At 37.3% G+C, this 27,964-nt stretch overlaps 2 protein-coding genes and 2 pseudogenes across 4 annotated transcripts; 2 read left to right on the top strand and 2 right to left on the bottom strand.

Annotated features, from left to right (window-relative positions):
* Positions 1–294: 294 nt before the first annotated feature.
* Positions 295–2,570, top strand: LOC120016415 (transmembrane emp24 domain-containing protein p24delta9-like). Its single transcript, XM_038869183.1, has 4 exons — positions 295–696; positions 788–997; positions 2,102–2,178; positions 2,284–2,570. The coding sequence occupies exons 1-4, from the start codon at positions 487–489 to the stop codon at positions 2,426–2,428; spliced, it is 642 nt and encodes a 213-aa protein (XP_038725111.1). The 5' UTR covers positions 295–486; the 3' UTR covers positions 2,429–2,570.
* Positions 2,571–3,142: 572 nt separating this feature from the next.
* LOC120016382 lies at positions 3,143–6,046 on the bottom strand. Of its 3 annotated transcripts, none has more exons than XM_038869122.1 (6): positions 5,577–6,046; positions 4,868–4,967; positions 4,648–4,783; positions 4,031–4,126; positions 3,817–3,948; positions 3,143–3,550 (listed from the first exon to the last, which is right to left on the bottom strand). In XM_038869122.1, exons 1-6 carry the CDS (start codon positions 5,932–5,934, stop codon positions 3,368–3,370), a joined length of 1,005 nt encoding a protein of 334 aa, XP_038725050.1. In that variant the 5' UTR covers positions 5,935–6,046; the 3' UTR covers positions 3,143–3,367. The 3 variants fall into 3 exon arrangements, with proteins under 3 accessions (XP_038725050.1, XP_038725057.1, XP_038725066.1); XM_038869129.1 differs by having other exon boundaries at positions 3,143–3,504; positions 5,577–6,045; XM_038869138.1 differs by lacking the exon at positions 5,577–6,046 and adding an exon at positions 5,075–5,250.
* A 1,838-nt stretch (positions 6,047–7,884) lies between these two features.
* On the top strand, positions 7,885–16,974 carry LOC120011375 (annotated as a pseudogene).
* Positions 16,967–27,675, bottom strand: LOC120016361 (annotated as a pseudogene).
* Positions 27,676–27,964: the final 289 nt, after the last annotated feature.

The following is a 27,964-nucleotide window of genomic DNA, read 5'->3' as shown; positions in this document are numbered from 1 at the left end:
ATTATTGTTTAACAAATTAAAAGACATGTCAGCAAATGGAATCCACATCAGCGATTTTTAACGGTTAATGGATGGAAGGGTAAATGTGAACCATTTGTTGAAGTCGAAGGGCTCATTTGACACGAAAAAAAGCTTGAGGGCTGAATTGATCCTTTTTGGTAAGTCTGAGGGTTTTTGTGATACTTATCCCTAAATATTTCTCTCCACTTTTGACTTCTTAAATTTGGGACCATTTGAATTTTTTTCCCCTTGATCGACGGTCCAGATCAATAATACAGGGCCTGCATTAGATGTGATACTGCAGGGGCCCCGAACTGCCTTGGCAATGGCATATACGTAAATCACAACATTGCGTGTCGTAGCCAGTGAAAACTATCCACCTGGCTTGGACTTGCCCACTCTCCTTCTCCTTCTCCTTGGATCGCGTTCGATTGCCAGAGACGAAACAAAGCTACCAAGCAACACAAATTCTGTGCATTAGTCGCCATGAGTAGACCAAACTCTTTTCTTTTGGTGGCAATAACCTTGGGGTTTCTGTTCTCTTTGTCTCAATCGCTCCGCTTCGAGTTGCAGTCGGGCCACGTGAAATGCGTAACGGAGGACATCAAGAGCAACTCCATGACCGTCGGCAACTACCACGTCGTTAATCCGATCGAGGGCCAACCCCTGCCTGAGAACCACAAAGTCACCGTCAAGGTTGGAACAAACATCGAATCGTCTTTTTCTTTGAGTTTTATTGTATTTGTGAGCACATTAAATTTTTCTAATTCTACTTGTTTATCTATAGGTGACTTCGGCTTACGGGAACAACTATCACTACGCAGAGCTCGTGGAGTCGGGGCAGTTTGCTTTTACGGCGGCGGAGGCAGGGGACTATATGGCCTGCTTTTGGACGGCTGATCACAAGCCCCAAGAGACTGTGACGATTGAATTTGATTGGCGAACCGGTGTGGCCGCCAAGGACTGGTCTAAAGTTGCCAAGAAAGGCCAAATCGATGTAAGCCTCTCTTTTCTTTTCTTGTTGCACTTTTCTTTTTGTTAATATTCATATTTTTGTTGTGATTTCTCGTTTTCAATTGATATTTCCCCCTTTTTTGGGCTTAAATTTTGGTGTATGGTTATACTTATAATGGAGGAATGCAACGTTAGGATTACGAAATTGTGGTGTTCATAGTTCTTTGGTTTGGTGATAACCAGGACCTCTTGAAGAGAACACCCAACCAATGGTCCGGTCCTTATAGTTTGTGGAAGCCTACTATCAGAGAACGGGCTGATTTCTGTGAAAAAAACTTGACCAAAGATTTGATTTATACAACCGTAGGCATTACTGGCTCGAGAGGAATACATGTCTCCACCACATAAACGATTGTACCCTAAACCCTAAACAAAAATCAAATCTGCATTGAAGTATTCGACTGTAAATTAGATACGTATGCAAGAGCTTTATGGTATTGCCATAGCATTCAAAAACCATTTCTTTTACATGGATAAATTAAGAGGACTTCAAATAAGGGGAAAATATATAAAAATATATATAAAGCCCCTCCTTTATAGGCCATCACATATACGAATTTTGTAGTCATTTCTATCTGTTTATGCATACTATATGTATCATCTGCATTGTTTAGTTGAGGTTTGGAATGATTGGAGATTAGTCATTGTTAATATGATATGTGTTATTGTTTTGGCTTCTTTTATTCTCTAACTTTGTTTCATATTCATAAAATTAATGTTATGCTTGCAAATGTTAAGATTTGTAATCTGTAATCCCCAAGGCAATCCAGTTTTACTCCTGAGTTTTTTGGGTCTCTTAGTTGACAATTCTACATTTTTTCTTTGCATGTGCTCTTATAAGCTTGTACTCACTACTTGGCTGCCTTTTAACTGCGTATAAGTTTTTTTCCTCACCCATAATAACGTCACCAAGTCCTTCTTGCACCCCTTTTTAGTTTTTACATGATTTATTTTGTGTTTGTGTTAGATTATTTTACAATGTTATCTTGGTTGTAACTAATAACAATGAGAGGAGGTTTAGGGCCAAGACTGAAATTTGGCAAGGTACTGTTTAATATTGTCCTCTTTTTTCTTTCCGTGAATGCAGGTGATGGAGTTGGAGCTTAAGAAATTGTACGACGCTGTAAATTCCATCCATGAGGAAATGTTCTATCTTCGGGAAAGGTGAGAGATTTCTCTTTGGAATTATGCTGACATAATAAATTGTCCTTTCAAAAAAGGATTGTTTAGATCTGGAATCTGCTTCAACGTGATTCGTGGTTGTTCCAGGGAAGACGAAATGCAGGAATTGAACCGATCTACAAACTCAAAGATGGCCACGTTGAGTATTCTTTCACTTGTCGTTTGCTTATCAGTGGCAGGCTTGCAACTATGGCACTTGAAGACTTTCTTTGAGAAGAAGAAGATCATTTAATTTGATTTGGATTAGTTAAAAGCAATTTCCTCTGTACTTTGAAAAATATCGTACTAATGTATTTGTAAAATAATAATTTTGATATCAGATTGTTTGATGGATATTTTTATGATTCAAATCGACATTTGCAGGAGTTGTGTTATTTACTTGTCTTTTTATTTTAGAAGTGAACATGGAGAGTTGAAATAACGAAGGCTGCTGCCCCCTTTCCTACTAAATTTGTGGAATGAGTTGTCAATCAAATTCTGTTCATTGTTACGTAGAAAAATGGCAACTGACCTTCCCTTCCCTGCTTTCATATTTTCGAGCTCTTTGATGATGCAGGGTAAGTTCTACGTATACGTGATGGTATCAATTACGGTTCTGAGACCAAATATTTAAGCTCCATTATGCTAACAGTAACAGGGTTCACGGCTTCAATTGCGCTTGCACTGCTTAGTTTACATGCTAATAAATAATCGCAGAAGGATTATCTCCAATCATTGAACCAAACAAAGCTTTACATTTGCTAGATCTGCAGGGTGATACCAGATTGTGATAAAGCCATGCGGCTGCTCCATTGCTTATTATACTAGTGTTATGGCATGAGTTAACGACCACCTTCAATTTGCGGATGCCCAGTGAAGTTTTAAACGCAGACTACACAACATATCTCATCAAATAGTTATATGGCAAACCAGGGAACTCAATCAAATAGATTCACACAGCAGATACTTCACTAACAAAAACAATCAGCTGGAATGCAATTTCAAAAATAATATTCTGCAAGGTCATCAAATCAAGTATATACAAGGAACACACTGACAAGTCTGAGAAGCACATTTTTAACTGGTTGAGAAAAGAACATAAAGAGCAAATGATGTGGAACACATGCCTATTATAATTTTACCAGGTATGCAGACAAAATTACAATTGACAGAAAAATTAAAGAAACTCTAGTCAGATTGCCAAGCAATGTATGTCAATATGAAATTCTTTTGAAACTCTGCTCTGATCAGGATAGAGGATAGAAGACCTGAAAGCGTGGAATCTAATAAAATTCACCCGCTCTGCTTGTGATTGGAAATGAACAGAATCTAGTGGAAATGAAGCAAAGAACTCAATCAATCCCATTTTCCAAAACTACAAAACAGAAATTGAAACAAAAAGGCAGAAAATAAAAATAGAGTATGAAAGTTGCGAAAAAGAAACAAACGAAGCAAGCACTTAGTATCTATCAAATTGGACTAGTTTTCAATTAAATCATGGGAATTTGGCATATGGCATGAATCAAATAGAGCTTCAGAGATTCTATACGTATATTGCGGTATTTTAGTGTCCGATTTTGAAACAACAATTTCTTATACAATTTCCTCTAACCAACTATATTAATGACATGATCTTCATACCAAGTCTTCTTGGTCTTCAAGGGATCGCTTACGAGCCCTGAGGTTTTGTTGGAGGCTTTGAGGCAGTGGAGGAGTCCTCCCCCTCCTGAACAGAACAGCAAGTGCCCTCATTTTCTGACACAGATCAAACACCTGCACAAGACAATAATACAATAGAGAATGTCACCACAACATCCTCTTAAAGGGCCAGGGTAGAAGATTGCTGGTTTCTTACTGATGAGGCTTCAATCTCTGCAACACCTTCACAGCCCTGACCTCCTCCTTGTAGTAAGTCACAATACTTTACTGCTTCATTCTCATCTTCGAACACCTGCCACAACAGCTACTTTAGATCATTGCAACCAGGGGACACGTTATGAAAGATGATCCAATACGATATCGGCATGATTTAAGCTTCTAAAATGAGAAATTACACGCATGTGGGTGCAACTAATACCATTATTGCAGAAAAAGGAAACTGATAAATTACCAACATGCATGGGCCGCCTATACCAACAATTTATGCAAGTAAGAATACTTTGTTCAGTAAACAACATGAAAGCAAATGCCCTAGAAAGCAGCTTGTGTAATTATTTCAAAACAACTACATAAATGGGTAAAGGATCCGTAGTGGTAGGTGGGGGAAGGGCAAGATATACACAACATTACCTAGAGTAGCAACTTAACCATTGGACCACGTATTCACCCTTGATAAAATAATCACGTAATTCTGATGATTGATATAATCAAGTATTTCCATAAAGTATTCACCTTTGAGAATTTTTCACTAGTGCAGCAAATACAAAATTCAAACTCAAGGAAACAAGAAGTAAGGATTGTATATACACTTACAAGGACTCCCTCTCTAATATCCTCTACTAGCATGTGGAACTTAGTTCCTGATTTTGACTGTTTAGTTTGATTCCCAATTCCAGACCTCCTTTTTCCTCCACTAGAGAACAACAAGCCAAGCTCCCTTTCAACTTCACTGTCAAAGAGAAGGAAAACTCAGCTAGGACAACAAAGAATTTACTCAAGACTCAAGAGAAAAACAAAAACCAAGAAAGAAAACCTGCGACTTCTACGTGTTTTCATCGTACACAACTGGTTTTCATTCTGTGTTAGCACATAAACAGGCTTAGAAGTATCTCTCCATGGGTTCGCCTCCAAAACTGGGAAAAGGAAACAACCAAAAAGAGAACAAATCAGATTATAAGCACACAAAACTAAAAAAATAAGCTATCTGTGAAACTTCAAACAAGTCAGATGACAAGCTCACATGGCAGCAAAAATTCAAGCCTGATGTAGATAATAAGCTGACATAGCAGCAAAAAATAAAGTTTTGCACACTCTCGGATGAGCTTCAACTTCAAGAAAGAAATATAGTCCAATTCAAGCATACTATTTCACAAACTGACAGTTAGGCATTTTAAGTGAGAACAAGATAGAGCACTTAACAGACCAAGATAGAACCCCCTTTTATAGAAGCTTTAGATTTGCAAGTGTATCATGTTTATTATGCTCTCTTGCACACATGATTGGGCTATGCATACCATAAAAAGCGATAAACCTTTTGATTTTGCAGAATAATAATATTGTCCCTTAGATGTAATAACCTAACAAACAACTCTTCAATAGAGTATTGAATAAGTTCTTTTACCATAAATAGTGAGTCTTCGTACTGCAGTTCTGCAATTATAGAGCAACTCCTAATTTAAGGCTAAAGTACTGTTGACATAAAACAAAACTATAAATTGACAAAAAGGAGGGGGAGAGGGTACCATCATAACTGCTGGAGTCGAAACTCTGTTGAAGATGTCTCCGCATATCATAGGCGCGCGAGGACACCTGCTTCACGAACTCGTCAGATGTCCCTGGAATGGTCCCGTCAAATTGGAGCGCCCTTTCAACTTCTTCATCATCGTCGTCTTTCCCTTCATTTTCTTCTGCAGCTCCGCCCATTTTACATGAAACTCGCATCAATTTCCGTGGGTCTGGAGAGAACAGAGACGACAGGCCAGGAAAACGACTCTGGTGCTTAAGACGACAAGAGGCGGCGATTCGCCGGCGTCGAAGACGAAGGGGATCGCTACTCGAAGGAACCACCATGGACGGAGATACTGATGAGAGTGATTCCATGGACCTCACCCCACTATGGAATTTGCAAGCTTTCAAAAGCCGACGGTGGAAAGAGTTCGTCTTTGTGCAATTTATGACGGAGAAATGCAATGTGAATTTGTTCAAGAAGTTGCGTCTGCAGATTTTTTTTAAAAAAAATTTATGTTTCTCTGGTGGGTCCCGCCAAGGTTCAATTCCGTGCCTCAAAAATAAAATGGAATTTCTCCTTACACTCCTTTGACCTTTCTTCTTTCTTTTCTCCACAATAATACACTATAACCAGAATAAAATAATATTTGATTAATTAATAACCTTATTTACATAATATTTTTAGCCAATTAGGTGCCAATGTGCTAAATTAATAATTTTCCGATTCATTAATACATATGATAGGATTGTTATATCTTCTTAAAATATGAATCAAGTATTACTTGTTTCTTCTTGAAATTGACGTCGAGTTAGATCTTATCTCTAATTTTTTTGTAGTACAGTGAGATGAAATGATAAGGTATCCTCATAGTGCAAGACACATTTTATTGAGTTTTCGTATTTGTCCAAAGTTATACAACTTACATTATGTTTGGTGAGACGAAATGATGTGGTATTCTCATATTCCAACAATAGCTCCTTTGATATACCCCGCATGCAACTAGCAGCTCTGGTAAGAAATATAAATTTAAAATTTGATACTTGTGATGAGAATTTAGGAGAGTTTGGCATTGCTGATGCAAATCTTCTAGGACTGAAACACCACTTTTTCGTCTTTTGTCTCTTACATGGTGCTTCTCCTTCTAGTCACGTTAATTATGTTGCTTGAACGATCCAATCGCTCTATGGACAAAGTCAACCTTTCACTTTGTTTGTTCTGCAGAAACTTGTAAATTGTTACCCAATCACTAACAATACTTATTACAAATTGATGATCTTTCTTTTACGTAGGGGAGAAAAGATTACATATTATTGCCAAGAATAAGCTATTATCCAACGTAAAAGGTGTGACATTGTTTCCTTGTATCAATTGTTTGTTTGGATGGAAAACATAATGAAGTTAAATCGCTATTTGTTTAATAAGGAAAAAACACATATTAATTAATAAATAAAGGAAGGATAAGTTCCTTATTGGAAAGTTTTGTTCCAATAAGAATACTCTTAAAAGTCTTGAACTAATATTTCAAGAATGACAAAAAATCAAAATATATGGTTTTATTGTCTAAAATATCCTTATTTTCATCCTCAAACATGGCACATGACTCCTGCACATGATTTATCTTTGACCTCCATCGGAAGCTTCGTATCCACCGCTCTTGGCTTATTCGAGAGTTCCATGACATTTTTTAGTGATTTTTCATCCAGATTTTTGTTGTGTTAGAACTAGATCTACTCATACTCACCACGAGACTTATAGATCTTGTTGTTTTCCTTCAATCTGTCATCACATCATTATTTTCGGTAGTTTCTGTGGTGATTTTCGTGGTTTTTTGGTTTTGATGTGAGATCTGCATACTGCAGGTGATAGGTCCTTAATGAAATGTTATTTGTCTGAAATTCCAAAATGATCAAAATCGATAACATATCATAACATATCCAAAATAGATATAATATCTGTAGATTCAGATTGTATTTCAAAAGAATATTGACAAATACAAAACATATATAATATTGACATATACAAAACAGATATAACATCATATATGAAACATATATAATATTTATAGATTCAAATGGAAAAAAAGTTTGAAAAAACAATAAAACCTCAAAGGTGATGCGCCTTGGTCTGTGGAGTTGATTGGAAGTATTGATGGTCATCGGCGTTGACCGTATTGATCGGATATAGCTCTTTTTTAAACGGTGATCGTGGTTTCATGAAATTTTTTCTACGACTTAAGTGATTTTTTACTGTTGGTGATGATTGAGCTTTGATTGGGCCGACCTAGAGCTTCATTTTGATAGTTCGTTCGTCCGTTGAAAATGATGACCACACGATCAACTTTCAATATGATGATGCAAGGAAGTAGAAGGAAGAAAAAAAAGGAAAAGTATTTTAATAAGTTTTAAGGTTTTATTCTTTTTTTAAAATTCTTCTTTTTTAAAATTGTTTTTCTTGCAATATAACTTTTAAGTTTTATCTTATGGATAAAAAACCTATTTAAAGTATAATGTCTCCCTCTGACGACTCCTCCGTTTTTCGACACTCTCACCGGCGATTCGATTCAGGAAATCCTCGAGAGCGACAGCGCGTTCTGTGCCAACACAGAGGCTCTTCTCAATGGCGACTTCTCAGTTGATTCCGAGTTTGCATCTAACGTGCACGGCCTCTGCAAGCACAGCCTCTCTTCTCTTGTCCGCGACCACTTTCTAGGTTGTCTACAGGTAGCACGCGAACCTTTTGGTTAAGTACAAATACCGTTAGTGATGCCACGGATGACACTTTATTTGAGTGACAAATTTTCAAAATAAGTGATAGATCATTTAGCAGAGTTGTTTGTTACAGGAGACATTTGAGAGAAATTGCGTTTCGAAATTCTGGCAGCACTTTGATGCGTACAGCAATGAGGCAATCCCTAACAAGAATGAGCCTCCCGTATGTGATTATTGATTTTTTTGGTTGTACCTGTTTCAATTATTTGTCCATACTGCATTGTTGCTCTACTCTGTGCTCAATGTGAATGTAGGTTTACGAGGACAGCCTTCAACAAGTATTATGTAAAGCTTTGGAAGAAATATCTTTGGAAAAACAGTATCAGGAAAAGTGTTTGTTGGTGCTGGTTCATGCTTTACAGTTGTACAAGGAATCTTTATCTGAGGGAGAGCACCATTCAAGTGCTGAAAAAACACATCTTTTATCTAAATACCAATTGATGGTGTCTTCAGTTTTTATGGCTAGGCTTCCTCGTCATTTCCCTGGTATACTCATCTTTACTAATTAGTGCTGTTTTGTTTGATAAATTTTAATTAGTGATGTTGCGTGCATGAGGTATCTTTCAGAATTGTATGGATATATATGCTAGATGTTTCAAGTAGATATTATGACATAGATATTGCAGTGAGAGTGATGTATTGAGTCTAGATGGGCCCTCTCTATTTTTTACCTTGGAGATCAACTGGATATAAGTATGTCGTTTGGGTGATCTATGACTGCTAAATCTGCATCTTCTGTTATTTTCTAGACCTTAAGAACTTTCCATTTTATCTGCAAACAATTTATTACAGAATTGATCAATATCCTAGAGGAATGCTATAAAAACTATAATACCAGTATAATTTGTTGGCTATATTGCTTGGTGCAACTTCTCATGATATCTTTTGTGATATTCTACCTCAAAAAGGGGAAAAAGAGTAAAGACTGCTCAGGTAGTGAGATAACATAAACTGCTGCTTATCCAGGAAAGGCATTGGGTAGTAGCAAAACCTAGGAAGCACCGACACGGACACGGGACACGACACGACAAGGACACTCCGACACGGGAATTTCAAATTTTGTAGGACACGGACACGCATACGTAGATATATATAAAATATATATATCCTATATAAAAATTAACATAAACAAATATTTTTGAATTGCATAATGCTTGATTTTATTAAATATATTTCTAGGTATTTTTTCAAATTATAAAAGAGTAAAAAATAAATGACATTTTTTTCCTTGCACGAGCATTCATGAATGGAAACTAGGTTAAGGACACCTATTGACCAACAATAAAGAACAAGGGTTTCAAGGTAGACACACCACATCAGACTTGACTTCGTACATGTAAGAATCTCATGGTGAGTGGGACATAAAACATCAACTCCTCCAAAGAGAAAAAGAGCCTAAGAAATTTCCCCCTTTTGTCCTTTGTTTTCCAGCTGAGGGAGAGCCAAAAACGTGTCCAGGAGTGTCCCCACCGTGTCCTCCCTCTAAAAAGTTGACCAAAATCCTGACACGGTCAGGACACGTGTCGGCGGCTTGTCGGTGTCCGACACGGACACTTCGTCATTTTAGAAGTGTCCGTGCTTCCTAGAGCAAAACTCATCATGATTATGCCCACCTTTGGAATTTGTGCAGTGTGATTAATTGCATTCATCTGTTTCTCATTGATATGTTGTTTGCCACTTTCAAGCTTTCTATATTTCCAATGTCTACATAAGATGTGATCACGGAAGAGAGATAATCTCTGCTTTATTTATCTGACTGTTTACCAGTGATTCCTTCTTTCTTTGGAGTTTGTTGTTTCCTGATGATAACTTAATAGCAAGATTAATTGCTACCTTTCTGTATGTCTTACGATGTTCTCAGAGATACTGCACTGGTATTTTAAGGGAAGGCTGGAAGAATTAAGTACAACTGTGAATGGAGAGTTTAATTATGAAAATGACTCTCAAGATATTGATGACATGGACATAGATGAGAGAAACAAAGTACCCTGCAGAACTGGAAAAATGGATTTAGATGAATGTGGCCTGGGTAAATTTTCTGAAAACAATGCATTGGTAAAGAACATTGGAAAGGTTGTTCTCAATCTTAGAAGTCTTGGGTTTACATCTATGGCTGAAGATGCCTATGCTTCTGCTATCTTTTTGCTTCTGAAGGTGAGGATGCCTTTTTCATTTTTCTTCATCTTTACTAGCACATTGACAGCCTTTTTCTAATTTCATCACCTTTTTTAATATTCATCTAGAATTTTAACATACTTTAAAATATTATAGTTCATTATGGCTTCTATTGCACTAGTCTTTTTTTTTTTTGCAGGCTAAAGTACATGATTTGGCTGGCGATGATTTCAGAAATTCTGTTTTGCAGTCCATTAAAGACTGGATAGAGGTCTGTTTTCTGTGTTTCTGGATAATTTCGTGCATACTTGTGGATTCATTCATCGACGTATGGGGTTGGCCATGTTGCACTTGTTGTCGCCATTCACACATTAGCTGAATTCTTATCATAGATAAATGCCTGAGTGTTGTGTCCAGAATATGGTTCACATATTAGCTAAATTGTTATCATAAAATGAAATAGAGCATATGATTTCGCTGGCTAGCTATGTTTAGTCTCATTGGCTGTAGATGGATGGTACCACATTTTAGGTTCTTATGTCCTTTCCTTTTATTTTATGTGGACCATTTGGTTTACTTAAGGGAGCCATTGCAAATTCTCATGGGTCATTATGTTCATGAGAATAATTAAGAGCAATTTGACATGTTAAGAATGTTGATCGTGGTCTTTTTTGGACCAAGATCTTTCTTGATTTCCTAAATGCTGGGTTTTGTAATGGATAATTTGTTGGCGGTGTGCTCCACAGGCTGTGCCCCTTCAGTTCTTGCATGCTCTTCTTGCTTATCTTGGGGAGTCTATTAGTCATGATAGTCCTTCATCTGTCCCAAAGTCACCTCTGGCAGTTGCGGCTAGAGTACTTTGCTTATGAGACACTTCAAGATTTAAGGATCGGCAAACTCTTTGAGATTATTGTGGATTATCCTGAAAGGTGAGTCACTCTACATTTTAACGTCATTTCTCCATTAGATTTCTATTTTGGATGTAAACTAATAATGGTACTGACTTAACAAACTTTCCTAATATTGCTTCATGAGTCTGTCCAAAATTAAAGAAGCATGGACATTAAAAAAGTAGATTTTGAAACTTTGTTAGGTTTTAATGATTTTAGATTGCCATAGAAATACAATGGAAATATTCTACATGTTTTTATAGTAGAACAGGTTAACTAATTGAGACGAATACTGCATTAATTTGTGGTGAATCTTTGAGGATAAATCTCTTAATGTTTTATAAAGTTACATGACAGGAGAATTGATCTGAGTTATCTTATAGTCATAGACATCAGGTTTGAAGAATCAATTAATCAGTGGCAACGCTTTAGTATCAAAATGCTTTTTCCTCATGGGTAGAGGAGGGTTTTAGTCATAGACATCAGGTTTGAAGAATCAATTAATCGGTGGCAACGCTTTAGTATCAAAATGCTTTTTCCTCATGGGTAGAGGAGCATAAGTTGTTGAATGTTGCTCAAGATATGTGCAGCGGTGCAGGATTTTAAATTTTTAATGGAAACTGAAACACATTACTTTCTGGGTTTTTTTTAGTTATTTGCTATTAAACCTATTTTTTATTTGTTTTCGCTGCAGTAGTTGACGAGCGAAAACAAAGAATTTGAAAGTGTTATACCACCTCATTATATTCATGTAGTTTTTATCCATTTCATGCAAAAGATTCATCCCATGATGTTTTCAGATTTTGTGCTGCTATTGTTATAATATGTTCCTGAAATTTCTTTGATTTGTTGAAATTAATTCACGTGTTTTTGTAGTTCTCCTGCAATTGAGGACTTGAAACAGTGTCTTGAATATACCGGACAACATTCGAAGCTGGTTGAGTCATTTATTTCTGCACTAAAATATCGGTTGCTTACTGCTGGTGCCTCAACTAATGATATATTGCATCAGTATGTTTCAACAATTAAAGCACTTCGGACTATAGACCCAGCTGGAGTTTTTCTTGAAGCAGTTGGCGAACCAATAAGGGACTATTTAAAGGGAAGGCAAGATACCATAAAATGCATTGTCACCATGCTTACTGATGGAACTGGTGGGAATCCAAATGCATCTGGAAATTCCGGGGATAGCCTTCTTGAAGAACTGAATAGGGATGAAGAAAATCTGGAAAATGTTGGCACTGCTGATGATTTCAACATAGATGACAAGCAAGCTTGGATCAATGCCATGCAGTATGTGAAAACTATTATGTTAATTATATATGATAAGATTGAATCCAAGCGGTGCAGCTGATGTTATTGAACTTTGAGCTAATCCATCTTATCATTTCAAACTGCTGACTGATTTCTCAACTTGCAGGTGGGAGCCAGACCCTGTAGAGGCTGATCCTTTGAAGGGCAGCAGAAATCGAAGGAAGGTCAACATACTTGGGATGATTGTTGGCATAATTGGTTCAAAAGACCAACTTGTTAATGAATATCGTGTAATGTTGGCTGAAAAACTTTTGAACAAATCTGATTATGACATTGACTCAGAAATACGTACTTTAGAACTTCTCAAGGCAGGTGCTGTATTGCATATATGGCTTTTTTTTCTTCATATTTTCTCCTTGGTGGGTCTATTGGTTGAGATTATGTTCTTTAACTACTTCAATTGCAAGTTTCTCTATCTTCTTGTGCAGTGTTAAAGCATTTTATTGCAAGTTTGTTTGCTTTATTTTCACCAGTTTGCTGTCTTTTTCCAGATACATTTTGGTGAGAGTAGTATGCAGAGGTGTGAAATTATGCTTAATGATTTAATTGACTCAAAGAGGACAAATACTAATATCAAAATGAACAGAAATCAGACTCCACAAACAGGTATAATTTGAATTATTGAAAACTTCTGTCTTGCTAACTACCTCTATGACACTCTTTCCTTCGATTGCTTATTTACCATCTTCTATAATTTTGCCTATTTTAAATTATGAGAGAGAATTTTATGGTAACTTCTGCTGAATGAATGTTTAGGAATTGAAGCGGGGGAGATTGATGTGTCTCTTGATAATCTTGATGCTACAATCATATCTTCAAATTTCTGGCCCCCAATCCAGGTAGTGGAAAATCTGTTATCCATCCTTTTTTTCTTTCCCCTTTGTCAATGATAATGCATATGCAGTCGTTTTAAAGTGATGATGAGAAAGATCAATGAAACTTTGGATTAATTTCTTGAAAGAAAAAAAGGAATTTAATGTAGGTGTGCATTTCCTTAGTCGCAATCACTGTTTGATAGTTGGGATGCACCAACCTCCTATAATTTCATTATTTCTTTGCAATAAGTTTAATTAACTGATAGAGAGAAATTTCAGGATGAGTCTCTTAACGTACCAGAACCCATTGACAAGCTGCTCTCAGATTATGCACAAAGATTTCTTGAAATAAAAACCCCTCGGAAGCTACTTTGGAAGAAAAATCTTGGAACTGTCAAGGTTAGTTGCCTCAAAATTTACCCTGCTATTTGTTGCTCATTCACTACTTTTTGCATTTACTGCTGTTATATTTCATAGGCATTGGTTTTTTCTCCCAGGACGGTGGGGGAGAGGGGGGGGGGAAGGGTGTGAATCGTGTGATGTTTGTTTGGTTAATATACTTTTGACATGTTTCTGTAATGGGCATGCTGCTTTAGTTAGAGTTGCAATCTGAAGATCGAGCAATGCAGTTTACCGTGGCACCTATACATGCAGCAATCATTATGAAATTCCAAGATCAACCAAGGTAACCTTGGAAATTTCATGATTCGTGAAATATTACTAATTAACGAGCTAATTTTATGTTATTTTAATTTCAGTTGGACCTCAAAAAACCTTGCTGCTGCTATAGGAGTACCAGTGGATATTCTCAACAGGAGAACAAATTTTTGGATAAGCAAGGCATGTTTGACAAACTCAGTTCATTTTCTTTATCATAGTTAAATGTGATCCTCTGAAAATTATTTTACCCTTTGTAGAGATTGTATTAGTTTGATGGAACATGTTCATAATCAAACAAATGCTTCCAAATGTCATGTGGACTCAGTTCTTAATAACCAATTTTCTTTTGTGGTTACCATCTCAAAAATTTATTACAGCTTTCCACTTCACTAAAGGCGAAACTTTTGCTCCTTTATTGTTTCGAAAGTTGGCCAAGGATTTCGAAGCTGTATTTAATGAAGTTTCATTGATTATTGTGAATTAATAAAAGTTATAAGTCAATGACATAGTTGTTAAAATTGTAAATCGTAGAGCATGTCAATATTCTGATATTTTTGTATCTTCTTGTATTATATGCTGAATTTTAAGTTTTAATATAAGAACGAACCTAGTTCAAAACATTATAAATTCTTATAATGTTTAAGTGCCAAACTATATTAATGTTTTGTCATGTGCTGAAGGTCTCTAAGTCATATTTCAAGGTATCATCTCCAAGAACGGACTAAAGTACTCTTATGGTAAACCTGAGAGTGACTGACAAATTGGCCAGTTGTTAAGGGTTGAAGCCCAATATTTGGTCATGTAATGGGATTATGTTTGAGTTATAGAAGCTCAGTCCAGCAGTATGTGTAATGTAAGTTTACCAATGATTTGGATTGTATCTAGTGGAACACATGTCTCTGCATCATAAGTGTTTTATTCCATTCTGATGCAGTAGGCGTATGAACTTGAAATCTGCCTTCGGCAATATGTATCAAGTATTGTAAGTTTCTAAGAACTCTGGTCGATGAACCTAACTCCTGCCTTTATTCCTGTATGCAGGGAATTCTTTTAGAATCACCAGGGCAAGACCTTAATGACCATGTAGTTACTCTGTTGGAAATGGTGGACAGTGACAAAAACATCAGCAATGGTGGGAATGAGGAGCTGTTAGTCGGAGATGAGGAGGCCCAGGAGGGGGAGAGATCCGTGGATTCAGTTGAGGATCAAATACGCAAGGAGATGACCGTGTATGAGGTATGTGATCTTGCATAAGTTTTTTTCAAATATTTTGAGTATCAATGCTAAAAGGTTATCGAAGTCTTTGAAATAGAAGCATTATGTTTATGACACATCTTTAATTTTCATACAAAAACCCTAGCTCTACAATTTGACACAAAATAAATGGTTTTACTCATTAATAGTAGGGACATGCTGACCTTAATGAAGCAAAAGTTCATATGACTTCTTTCACTCAAACACTTACCCTTCAGGAATACTTTTATTTCAGTTGGCACTTTATCTAGCCTGCCAAGTCTATGTTTCGGTAAATGTCAATTTGTTTCAGTTATTCTCAGATTACCTCATCTGTAGCAGTGAAAGTCTTAATGCAAGTTGCACTAATGGCGTCACTCCAACATTTGCAAAGCTTCTTATCTGGCTTAGTTTCTGAAGAAAAGTTAGAACTAAGAGATGGAATGTACTTTTTAAAGAAGTAACAAGTTATCGTAGTACATCATGTAGTCCAAAGCAACAAGCACTGGTGAGATTTTCTTTCAGAAGTTCAAACATTTTTGTGATGCAACTTGTCTGGAGTATTTATTATTATTACTTTTCCATCCTTGAACTAATTATTTTCCTTCTTCAGCACTGGGAAGTGAGTCGAGAATCACAATAGCTCAAAAAGCTCACGTTGAGCTTTTGTCACTTTATGGTCGTGTTTGTTTTTATTTGCCTTTTCTCTTATTATAAAAGCTACCATTTCAATGACGATTGTTGGCAATTTTTACACATGTTGGGAAATGTTTGCAGGGAGAGATTGCTGTATAGCAATTCTTATTTTGAAGCGTCTGTAGCAGTAAAAAAGAGAATCTCAGGTTCATACAAGTGGAACACTACTGTTCGTCACTTTATTAATTTCAAGGAAGAGTCGAGAGTAGTCTTGGCGTTCTTGCCAGGCATAATGGGCCAGAATTTGAGGTCCCAAGGTAGGCTTTACGAAAGTAACTATGTGATTGTCTTATGATTTGATTCATTGGCATATTCTTTTCTTTTCTTTTTAATAAAGATGGGAATATTCTTTCTGATCTAAATTATTATATCGTCGTCCACTCTTGAGCAGATGTTTCGGTGATAGGATTAAGATTTAAAAAAAAAAAAATGCATCGTATTACAAATTTTGCTATAAATGCAGCAATGGATCCATGATTGTCTTTGGATTATTAAGTCAGATACAAATTTGATTGATTGGTAAATTATCTGCTCACGTGACATGGCAGGGGTCTTGATATGTGCATTGGAGAAGGATTATGACGGATTTGGTTCTTACCATCTTCCCCTAAATTTCTCTGTGGACTGCGCAACTTCCTACTTATCTTCCTCTTATGGTCAGCATTGGAGCTTAATGCCAGTGATAGTCACAGTAGTATCTGTTCATCTCTTCTTTACAATCTTACCGCCTGTCCTCTTTTATCACTTTATGAGCTGGTTAAGACGACAAAGGTCCGAGCAATGTCCGCCACACAATTCGCTCCTAGAAGTGTAAATTGTAATGGTGATAAACACGGGATATTGTTATGGGTGATTTTTCCACCATATGTCAATAACATCTATCATTCATAAAAACAAAAAAATCGACACTTAAACACAAATTAAGTTCATTATTTGATGGTGATGATGAAAGCCCCGTTTTGGGTGGGATTGCCAAAAATTCTCAATTTCTATGGATGAGTATGAACGAACATGAATTTTGTTCACCTCTTTGAGGTTATAAAAAGGAAATTCAAGGGCATAACCGAGTCTTCAAGCACACTAAAATCCAGAAGCACTTCATTCTCAAGCATCACATCCTCAAGAGTTTATTGTAAAAAATGCGGTCATCCCTTCCAGTATTGCTCTCCAACAACGCACTTTGCACAAGTTCCTGAAGCAGGAATAAACTGTTGTAAAACCATACAAGCTAGAATTCAGAGCAATAAACGCAGGAAAAAGGCTAGTCTCACCTTGACATCTCTGTGCGAGAGAAATTTCCCCAAGTTGTGGATAATCAACCTCAAGTCTTCAACCTGAAAATAAAAGAAATGTTCTTCACTAGTCTATCACGTGATAATATTCAACTAGGGAATTTAAAAAGTTAAAACTTACTCTTAGGTAGCCTACTTGATTCCGGTCAAAGAACCTAAAAGCCTGTTTGAGAGAAAAAAAGAAAAGAAAAAAAGAGTTATTGATACCAAAAGAATGCTTCCTCATTGTTAATCACAAAAAGAAACGAGAGATTCCTGAGACTATACCTGCAATATCTCCTTATCAACCACAGCCACCTTCCTTGATGGAGGCTCTTTCTTCTCTGACTCCACCTTGGACTCTATTTTATCCACGTCAAACTTGGGTTTTGCCTCATCAACTTTCATATCAGTTTTTTCCTTAGCAGATTCTCTGGGATCGTCATTTGTTTTCCCCTTCACCTTTTCAAGCTCAGCATCCTCCTCAGTCTTCCCTTCTCCTACATCATTCTGTTTAGAAAGGAAACACATCAGTAAGCACAGGAAAAAAAACAGCCTCAATCAGAAAATAATGTATAACAAAAGTCTAAATGAAAAATCGCAACAGCTGAAGAGCTCGGTACGACTAACCTAATTAACTATAACAATAGGAAATGCAGTACAAGACTACAAGGTTAAAAGTCATGCCAATAAAAATGACTAGAAATACAATTAGTCCCCCAAAATGTCAGCTTTGGGGTATTCCATCTATTTCCATCATATACTAGTCCATATATGGCAAAGTCTTCTGCAAATAAAAGCTTGTGCAAATTTACAAGAGCCAGTATTCTTACCTCGTTAGAGTCAGATCCAGTATTTGCATCCTCCACCTCATCATATTCTTCTGGATCTTCCTCTGGGTCCTCCTCAACATCAGATTCGTACTCCAGTTTTGTATCTTCAATAACCTCAGCAGATTTACCCTCATCAGCCTCAATTTTGGCATCATCAGGTTGAGCTGCAGCTTTTTCATCCCCTGGGTGAGCTGCATTTGACATTTCAGAATTAGTTGGTTTGCTTTTCACAGTAACCTCATTGGCTTTCAGACGCTTTGATGGTGATTTCTTGTCATTTTCGTCCTCATGCTTTTCTTCCCGTAGCCTCTTATGTTGATTTCTTTTCATCACAAACCTTTTCCGCAAGTTCTACATGTAAAATCAAGCACTTAATATAAATGCATCAATGAAAAAGTGTTACTTACGCATATAGATGAAGGGACACTATAAACCAACCTGCAGGAACAGTAAAATTCGAGAGCCCATTTGATATTGAAGCATTTCACAAAGTGATTCCGCAAATAATGAAAGCTGTAGAATGTTAAACCATGGCAACCATTAGCAATGAAGCTATAAATCTGGCATTTTGCACAACTGCACAAATAGTGTAAGACAAACAAGCACACTGCATCGAACAGCACACATGAACATGTGGATGAGAAAAAGCAAACCTCAAATGTTGATTCCTCGATGTCCTTATCAGTGTATTCCAATAAGGAATCCAGTGACAGTGATAATGAACGCAACTGTTGTAAAGAAATAACCATTAGATGCGTATAGGAAAGATATTAAGTAACTATTCATGCATAATAATCTTAATAGAATGTGGCACTATACAGTACATTTTGGGATGGTATCATCTACCTTAGATTCATTGCTCCCTTTTGTTTGTAATAGCAACCCAGGGTGATGGGGAAGTTCTTCAGGTTTTCTCTTTTCTTTCACTTCTTTACCAGATTTGCTTCTAGAATCATCTTTCGCATCCTTGTCCTTTTTGTCTTTCTTGTCTTTTGGCTTTCCACCATCACCATCTTGATCAACCTTCTGAGTAGTTTTCTTCTTCTCAGCCTCCATCTCCACTTCAGCCCCTGAGCCATTTTTTATATCATTTTCCTTTCCCATCCTCTTATCATTCTTGTCGGCCGCAATAGTGGTTTTACATGAAATAGCCACATTATCTTTCTTGTCAGCAACTGCTGCTGATTTCTTTTTAGCAATTACTTTCTTAATGGACTTCTTGACTTGATTTGAGCGTTCTCCTGTATCTGCAGCATGCTTGTCAACTGGATCAGTATCATAAATTGTCCCATCCTTTGCTTCTACACCCGTTGCTTTTTTCTTGGGTACCCTCTTAATAACTTTCCTCTTTATGGTTGTCTTCACAGTAGCATCTTTCACAATTGGAGTGCTGCCAGGATCAGATTTATCCTTTTGTTTGTCTACAGAACAGTCAGCATCCTTCTTGTCTTTTAACTCAGGCTGCACATCCTTATCTGTTTCTTCAGCAGTACGCACGGGGACCTTTTTTGTAACTTTTCTCCTTACGAAAGTGCTAATGTCAGCAGGTTTAGGTGAACATTTATTCTGTTCACCTGAGGTCTCCAATTGTGCATCTTTTTCTCCAACAACCTTCTCATCTAAGGAGTCCTTTTTGCCATCAGTATTCTCAGCAACTTTGTGCTTCACAATCTTCCTTATAATCTTCTTTTTTCCTGTCTTTGCACTGCCAGCTGTCTGAGCGCCTGTTTCTCCCTGTTCCTTCTCAACAATCTTGCCTCCTTTGTTCATACCCCCATTCTTTGTCCCATACTTCTTTCCATGTTCATCTCCTTGTCCCTCAGCTGCAATACCTACCATCGAATTGCCTTCTTTTGCTGTGTTGACATCCACTGTCTCTCCAGAAGATGCCAATTCATTATTTTTGACTGATTTGCTCACTCGTTTAGTATCTTTTGAGGAATCAATTTTCTTGTCTGAGGAAAAGGTGCAAAATGGCCACCCGTTTCAGTGCATAAGAAATGAAAATGGTTGAACAAAAATATTTGCATACTCCAATTACCTTGAAGCCATTCCTTTTTCTCTTGAATTTTCTGAAAGAATACAAGTTATTGTTAGTTTTAATCTAAATAACAGGCCATTATACTATTATAAATTTATACACCACTTTATGCTGGAGAGGGGAAGGGGGAAAAAAAAGGACGCACAATAAACTACAGCCAACAGACACTACTTTCCTACTCGTATGGTTCATTCTGTGTTGACCTACCTGATCAATGGATGGAAAAGGGAGACAGAGGAAAAGTGGAAAATAAAGGTGAGAATAGTAAATAGGCATACATAAGTTTTACTAATATATTTGAATTACTTATTGCATGTAGCACAACATTTGTTCTTCCAGTGCTAAAGAATTACATGATTATGCGTTAAATTGTCAAATAAGGGTGCTATTAATTCAATATCCCATACGAAAAAGAATTTGGAAATGAAGGATAGAATGGTAACAGCTGCAGAAGTGCATGTGCTAAGAGAATTAACAGCAGTTAAGGTTGCAAGACCGATAATCATCCTTGTTAGAAATTTGAGGAACCATATACAAATGAATCAGAATTAGTATGAGATTGTACCTAGATTAGAAAGTTCAGATTAAAACCAATCCAGAAAACCGCATCATGCAACATTAAGATGAGAATCTGATGGATACTATCAACTTAAATCCGAATTGAAATATTTAAATACAAATAATTGCATTTGTATCTGGTTAAGCGACATTGCCGAAGCATGCTGTGTTGCTCTACGAGCATTACGTGCATAAAATGAAGATGGAACGAGGAAGTATTACATGAGAAGAAAAGATAGGGAGACGGGGACCTGTCGAGGGAACACATCACAGCACATTGCCAGTTTATCCAAGTTTTATTCATGGAGTATGGACAAAATCGTAAAATAAAATCAAATAGGTGTTAGGTACCACTTCTGACCACTGTAACTAAAAATTTTAATCGCACAGATCAAAGGTCTCCATTTTGCTGCATATATTTTAGAAGAGCAGTGCAGGTTCATGATCAGCAACTATCTTGCACCAAGACTTATTTCATCCACACTCAAAATACAAAAGAAAAGTTTAAGTAGTTGGAATTGTACATTCAGCATATGATGTCCTTGCGTGTTATTATCCATTACTTCCGTCTACAATTACTCAAAGTGAATAAGATGATCTAGCAAAAAGCTGCAGGGAGGAGAAACAACAAATACTTCAAGAGGGGAAAAAAAAAAGTAACCTCTTTTTGCGAATGAAGTTCTCTTTCTCTTTGACAAACAGCTTTCTTGTGAGCAAGCCACTGATCTTTCCACGTATCCAATGAAGGGAGACATTCAGACAAATCAGGAAGGAAAAGGACAGTGACCTCTTTGTGACTAAAGAACCCATCCTTCCCAACTCTGTCATAGTGTATCTGCAAACGTGAATTAAGATGACCTTAACGATTAGCTCTCTAACCTCAAGATATGTGCAACAACCAAATAGTAAAACATTTCTCGTACAATCCAGATAGTAGGAATCTAACCCAATAAGAAATTCCCATGGCTCATCTAACAACATAACAGCTAACTACAAGAATTGTTATGTAGTGCACTAACTCAAAGATTGCATCAAATATCCCAAAAACAAAAAGTAGTCATCCAAAAGTCTCTAAAAAGTTGCAAGCAGAAGTATGTGATGCATCAAGTTCATATATTAACCCAAAACCTGATGAGCAACAAGCAAGTAGAAGCCAAAATGAATTAATACCTCGAGAAAACGATTCCAATGACAACAGGATTGCAGATCGAGTTGGATGACATCCTTTGTATATCTGAAAAAACAAAATATTACTTCAAACCCGTACAGGAAAGCATCAAGGTCGGAAGCAAAATTTTTCTAAAAGGAATAGCAATAACCTCAGAACAGTTCGAATTAAAGCAGGATCATCAACTGATGGGTCACCGCCATCAGCAGAACTCCATGGACCACCAATTGCCATGAAAGAGCGGTCCCTTTTCAGGACAGCAAATCTAAGTATATTGCAAATATGAGGTATGCGGTCATTAGAAGTTCTCTCAGACGACAAATCTTCCAGAGCATTCTTGCTAAGTCCACTCATCAAAATCATCTGAACCAATGACAAAATGAGGCACTAACTCAGTGAAAAAAATAAAGATATCAAGCACTTGAGTAGAGTGAAAGCACAAATAAGTGGATAGTTTGTAACTCCAAAAAAGGTAATATAAGACTAGCAGGAAGAAAATAGATCCATTCAACCCGTCATAGCTAAAATATTGACGTTAGATAAATAATGAATAAATCAAATCAAATTTTGATGGAAGCTACAAATAAAATATGCATACTAGGATGGCATAGCAAAGTTCATAAAGGGCCTACCTTGGCATTCCAAACTGTGCTTCCATGAGCCAGTTTTACACGATCCTCAGCTAAAGGCTCACTGGACGGATTTATCAACTCAGTTATACTGCCGGCTTCAACAAAATCATGTTCAAAACTGTTCCACTCAACAGGTTATGGAGCTGTAAGATTATTTTGTGAAGTTGGGGGATACATAGCTTATAATTTTGGTCGAAAATGAACAGAATTGTAATTGTCGAAAAAAAAACCTTGACATCAAAGGTGATAACTAAAAAAAGGCACACAACTCCCGTGCACAAGGCTCTCGCAGTGGGCGGAGTCGGGGGCAGACACGATGTACGCAGACCTTACCCCCACATAATATGTGCAAAGGCCATTTCCAGAAATTGAGCTTGTGCCCTCTAGGTTGCACCCTGCAACTTTACCACTAGGCCACATGTTCGCCACATCAAAAGGTGATAACTATGCAGAAAAAAATGTAACTGACGCACACTGAAGATGTCAATAAAAAAAATTATATCGAGACAAAAAAGTAGCAACAGATAAACCTCAGAAGAGCAAGAGACCTGACAGGAGTATGGATTGAAAGTTTAAGGTTCTGCTTTGGCCAATGCAAGACAGCCTAAAATAAATACAACATGAAGTGAAAATGGATATTCAACTATCAAAACAGACACTAGCTCATATCAAAATTACTAGGATTTCTTACTTTGGTAAATTCTGGAGCTATGAAAAGTCTGGGATACCGCTTATCAATGGACAAATAATCCCTTTCCTCAGCTACCAAACTGAATGAATTAACCTGCAAGTTGCCATCATTGATTACAAACAGGAACAAAATCCTCAGAGACTATTCAGGTTGCAATGCAAACACACTACTACGATCAAATAACAAAGGAATAATGTAAAGAGAAATTCAAAGAAAAAGAAAAACTTGAGAGCTAGCTTTCAAGTTTTTCATAGTTCAATAGATCTCTAGGTTTCAAACAAGAAGCCAAAATGGCGATTATCCAACACTGTCTTCAGACCATCTGCCACATAGAAGATGCTAGGTTCATGCTTAAGGTTCAGATATATGAATTAAGAATCTCTGAGCGAGTAGCAACATGGAAACACCATATCCATAAATTAGGAACCAAAAGAATAGGTAGAGGGTGCCAGAAGATCAGTGGCGTCCTCAAAATCACAGGAAATAAGGATAAGGTGAAGCCAACAAAGGAAGAAACAAGAAACCAGGTAGTTAAACATTGAAAATCAGGGCTTAAAGACCACCAAAATAAGATATTGCGGGAGGATACTCCTGAAAAGAGAAATTACACCAAAGATGGTGGATGAAAAATTCGGCAACCACAGATACTCAGCCGAGATGAAAGAACATTGGCAATCTGGGTAAAATGTAAAAAGGATGAGCAAGAAGCAATGGTACGAAGAATATAGATCAAATCCTCTCCAGTCCAGAACCGAAAATCCGCAAAGATAGAGTAGACCATTGGACAGGGAAAAAAGTTTATTCATCATTGAATGACGACTTCTTATTATTTTTCCTTTACCTTGCAGGCATATTCTCTCCTTTTTTCTTTAACTGGTGAGTGGCGCCTTCAGCATAGCAGAACAGCAAGTTAGTTATGAAGGCTTCAAGATGTAAGCAGCTATATATTCACAACTAGACTAGGACACAAAATGAAACATTATGATCCACCTATGCAGAACTTCGTGGCTTAAAGAGTCCCGTTGTAATGATTTCCCCTCCTTTATCAAAGAAGAACCACGATGATCTATAGACGGTTTTGGTGGAGTTCGTTCACATCGAGGTTCAACCCCACGTTTGCGTTCTCGCTCCCTTTCCTTTTCTCGCAACTCTAAGATGCGTACCCTATCACGTTTTCTTTCCCGTTTTCTATCTCGTTCTCTTTCCCGGTCTCGCTCCCGTGCACGTTCACGATCATGGTCGCGTTCACGCTCCTTCTCCCTTTCTCTTTCTTTCTCCCTCTCACGCAAATGGTCCCGACGACGCTCCTCCTTTCTTCGTTCAAATTCACTAAGATAAGTAGCCTTGTCATCCCTTTGATCATCAATCTTTGGAACACCACCATGAAACAACAAACTACCTAGGTAATCTGACTCAAGAGATGTGCCATGAAGTCCTTTTCCAGTGCCATAGTCCCTACCAGGAGGCAAGCTAACTCCATAACCTGAATTTGATGAACTTTGCGGATACAAGAGATCATCTACGTTTCTTCGTGGCGCTGCCCCCAATATAGAAGGAGCATGCTGCCCATCATACGAAGAGGCACTGAGCATTGATGAACTGCAAGGATCAGCATCCATTCTTCCTCCATAAGATACAGTATCTTGAGCAGAATGACGACTAGCAGAACTCCTTGCTGCAAGATAATCAATTTGTCTGCGAGAAATGTGTTGCTACTCAGTTGGGTTTGAAGCATATGCTGTGCACAAACTATTACCAAAAATCATATGCCAAATTATCATACAGAAGGAAAGGATGACCAGTCCACTCATTAATGGAGAAAATAGCTACGCTCACTGGGAAGCACCAGTCGCCACCGGAGCAAAAACCATGTTACCTTATCACATATACACAAAAATTTACCAAAGTAAAGAAATACCTGACACTCCCATCAATAGAAGGAAATTGTAGTGACTGAGATTTTAGCAGATGTTCTTGTCGAAGCCGTGACGCTTGATCAATTCGATCATAAACATCTGGCTGTTAAAGTAAACGGATATAAAGCCAGTTTAGTTTGAAGCATAAGCCAATAAGACCATTTCAAACATAAACTAGCAGATGAGAGAGAAGTTTTTTAATTAAAATAAATAATAACCGGCGGCAACTAATGGAACTAAGATAATTTTTCAAATGGATAGAAAAAAAAAACACCTGGTGCTGAGTAGATAAACCAATGGAATCAGTATATCTTGCAGTCGGTTCTCCTTGCAAGTCCCTAACCATATAAGCACCTTGTCGATCACTGTACTGCCGTCTGTCCATTGCAGGATAATCTGGAATCTTCTCTGCAATAATTGATTATCTTTGTGAATGTATCCATGGCTTGATGACGAGACACAGTCACTAGATGCAAACTTACGTGAAACAGGCAGTGCAGAGGAATAGACCCCACGACCTTCCAAAGCTGATGAACCAGTCCCTTTTGCGATAATTGTTGGAACCTACACAAACATAGGCTTGAATGAATTCATAGATACAGTTCATAAGGCAGCAGATAAGTGTTGTATTTGTAAGGCAGTAGAGACAGAATGGCAACGGTGAGCACCCTAATTTATTAGGTACGAGAAGTAATATAATTAAGCAACCACAATGCTTTTAACATTGCTATCTTGATACCTTAACTCTCCTTATGGATATGGAAATGTCAGTATTTAAGTTACCAAGGGCATTGACAGAACAATAACTTATATCAGGATTACATACTTCCTGTAAGACTATTTACTGATCCATGGGAATCAGTTTGTCCGATTCTGTTAATGTGTTTTATGCTAAAACAACAATACATGTTAGCAATTTTATTTACCCAGATTGGGACACATGTCAGTAACCTCATAACGACATTAAGTGGCATAAAAATAATATCAAGTAACTTTGCTGTTCTTATGGAATAGTTTCTTACATATTACAATAAATTATTCCCAACATATGTTTCAATAGTTGTGTAATCTTCTAAATATTAGAGGCTAGTGGCCATGTCATGCACTTTAGTAACCCACAAAATTGGTAGGTACCTCATGGTCTTCTCACTTTTAAAGTGACTGAATTGTAAGGAAATCCATTAGACAAAACAATCCCAAAATAGCATATGTTTGCAACATCGAAGGCAGAACCTCTAAGCTGCCAATAAAATGAAGAGAGAGAGAGAGAGAGAATTGATTTTCCGCCACCACATATATGCATACAATATGAGTTCATTTTACATCAAATTTTAATTGCCAGCTCAACTTCAACACAGACCCTGTACATAGGACACCAGGAGTAAAGGCCCTTAGACAAGGCCATTAAAAAAACTCAAGCCAAGCAGAAAGGCAAAACTCAGAAGTACATCGTTGGACTTTTGTTAAGGCAAGAGTTGTAGAAAATACAAAGAAACTAAGGACTAAGAACTGAAGTAATGAACAATTTAATCTGCAGACCTGTTGAGCAGTTGTCAAAGCAGTTAACTCATACACAGATCCGTATTGGCCCCCATAATGTGCTGCAGATGAAGGATGTGGTCGATACCCACCAATGTCTGCTTCCTGAGAATTACTCAGTATTGATGGATGCCGAGAAGACAGGGGATGTTGGGAGCCCATATCTGGCCCTACTACAGAACTCCCAGAATATGCAGACCCCAGCTGAAAAGATAATAACGAAGAGGCCAGAAGAAAAGCTTTAATCAATAAATACACAAGCCAGTATCTTCATACAGATAGGAAGTACAATACAGGAAAAAAGGGTATTAAAAAGAATAAGTATGTGGTAGTGAGCGTCTATAATCTAGCTGGTGATCCACAAATGGAGTTTGTAGACCCAAAAAAAAAAAAAAAAAACACAGCACAATCAGATGATAGAGGAAAGGATAACCACTTAACCATAGTCTCTCTGAACACGGATTACATAACCAACCAAACCAAGCAAAAGTTGTATCTTTTGAAAGCGATTCCACGAAAGATAATGCGTTAGGTCTAATACCCTAACCCACATGCGGATTCAATTAGATTCCTAGAAAGTTAAACATAAACTCACGTTTTGAGGATACCCAGACTGGCCGCCATATGGTTGCCCGTAGGCATTACTAGCCCGAGAAGAATACATGTCTCGACCACATAAACAATTGGACAAAAATCAAACCTGCATTGAAGTATTCAAGTGTAAATTAGACATCGATAGATATAAAAAAAAAAAAAAAAGAAAGAAAAAAAAACGAGGTCTTGATTGAAGTTGGAATCATGAATTAGATACGTAACTGTATGTAAAAGCCCTAACGATTGCAGAAACTGAAGCTTACGGTGACTGCAAGAGCTTTATGGTATTGCCATGGCATTCAAAAACACTATCATATACAAGAAAAGATGAAGAGAAAAAAAAAAAGGCTTGCTCTTAGTCTTACAGTTGCTTCTCGCGGTTTGTGGGGTATGTGGGCTTTGGGCCTTCAAAGATTAGGCTTATTCAGGGTTTTTAGTATCTTAGATGGATATATATCATGGGCTTTGGGCCTTCAACGACCGTGAACCGTGGAGGGTCTTGATCTAATCCAAAGAATCACATCTTAACACGTGACATTAAATATCAAACCATGATGGACCCCACTGCTGATGTGGGTGGATAAGAACCACAACTTAATTCCGGCCTTCAATGCTTATCTTGTAGTGAGGTGAGATATAAAAAGTCAATATCCAATATAGAAGCGCC

This window comes from Tripterygium wilfordii, chromosome 2 (genome assembly GCF_013401445.1).
Source record: "Tripterygium wilfordii isolate XIE 37 chromosome 2, ASM1340144v1, whole genome shotgun sequence".
In the NCBI taxonomy this organism is placed as follows: domain Eukaryota; kingdom Viridiplantae; phylum Streptophyta; class Magnoliopsida; order Celastrales; family Celastraceae; genus Tripterygium; species Tripterygium wilfordii.
This window is presented reverse-complemented; position numbering and strand designations above follow the sequence as displayed.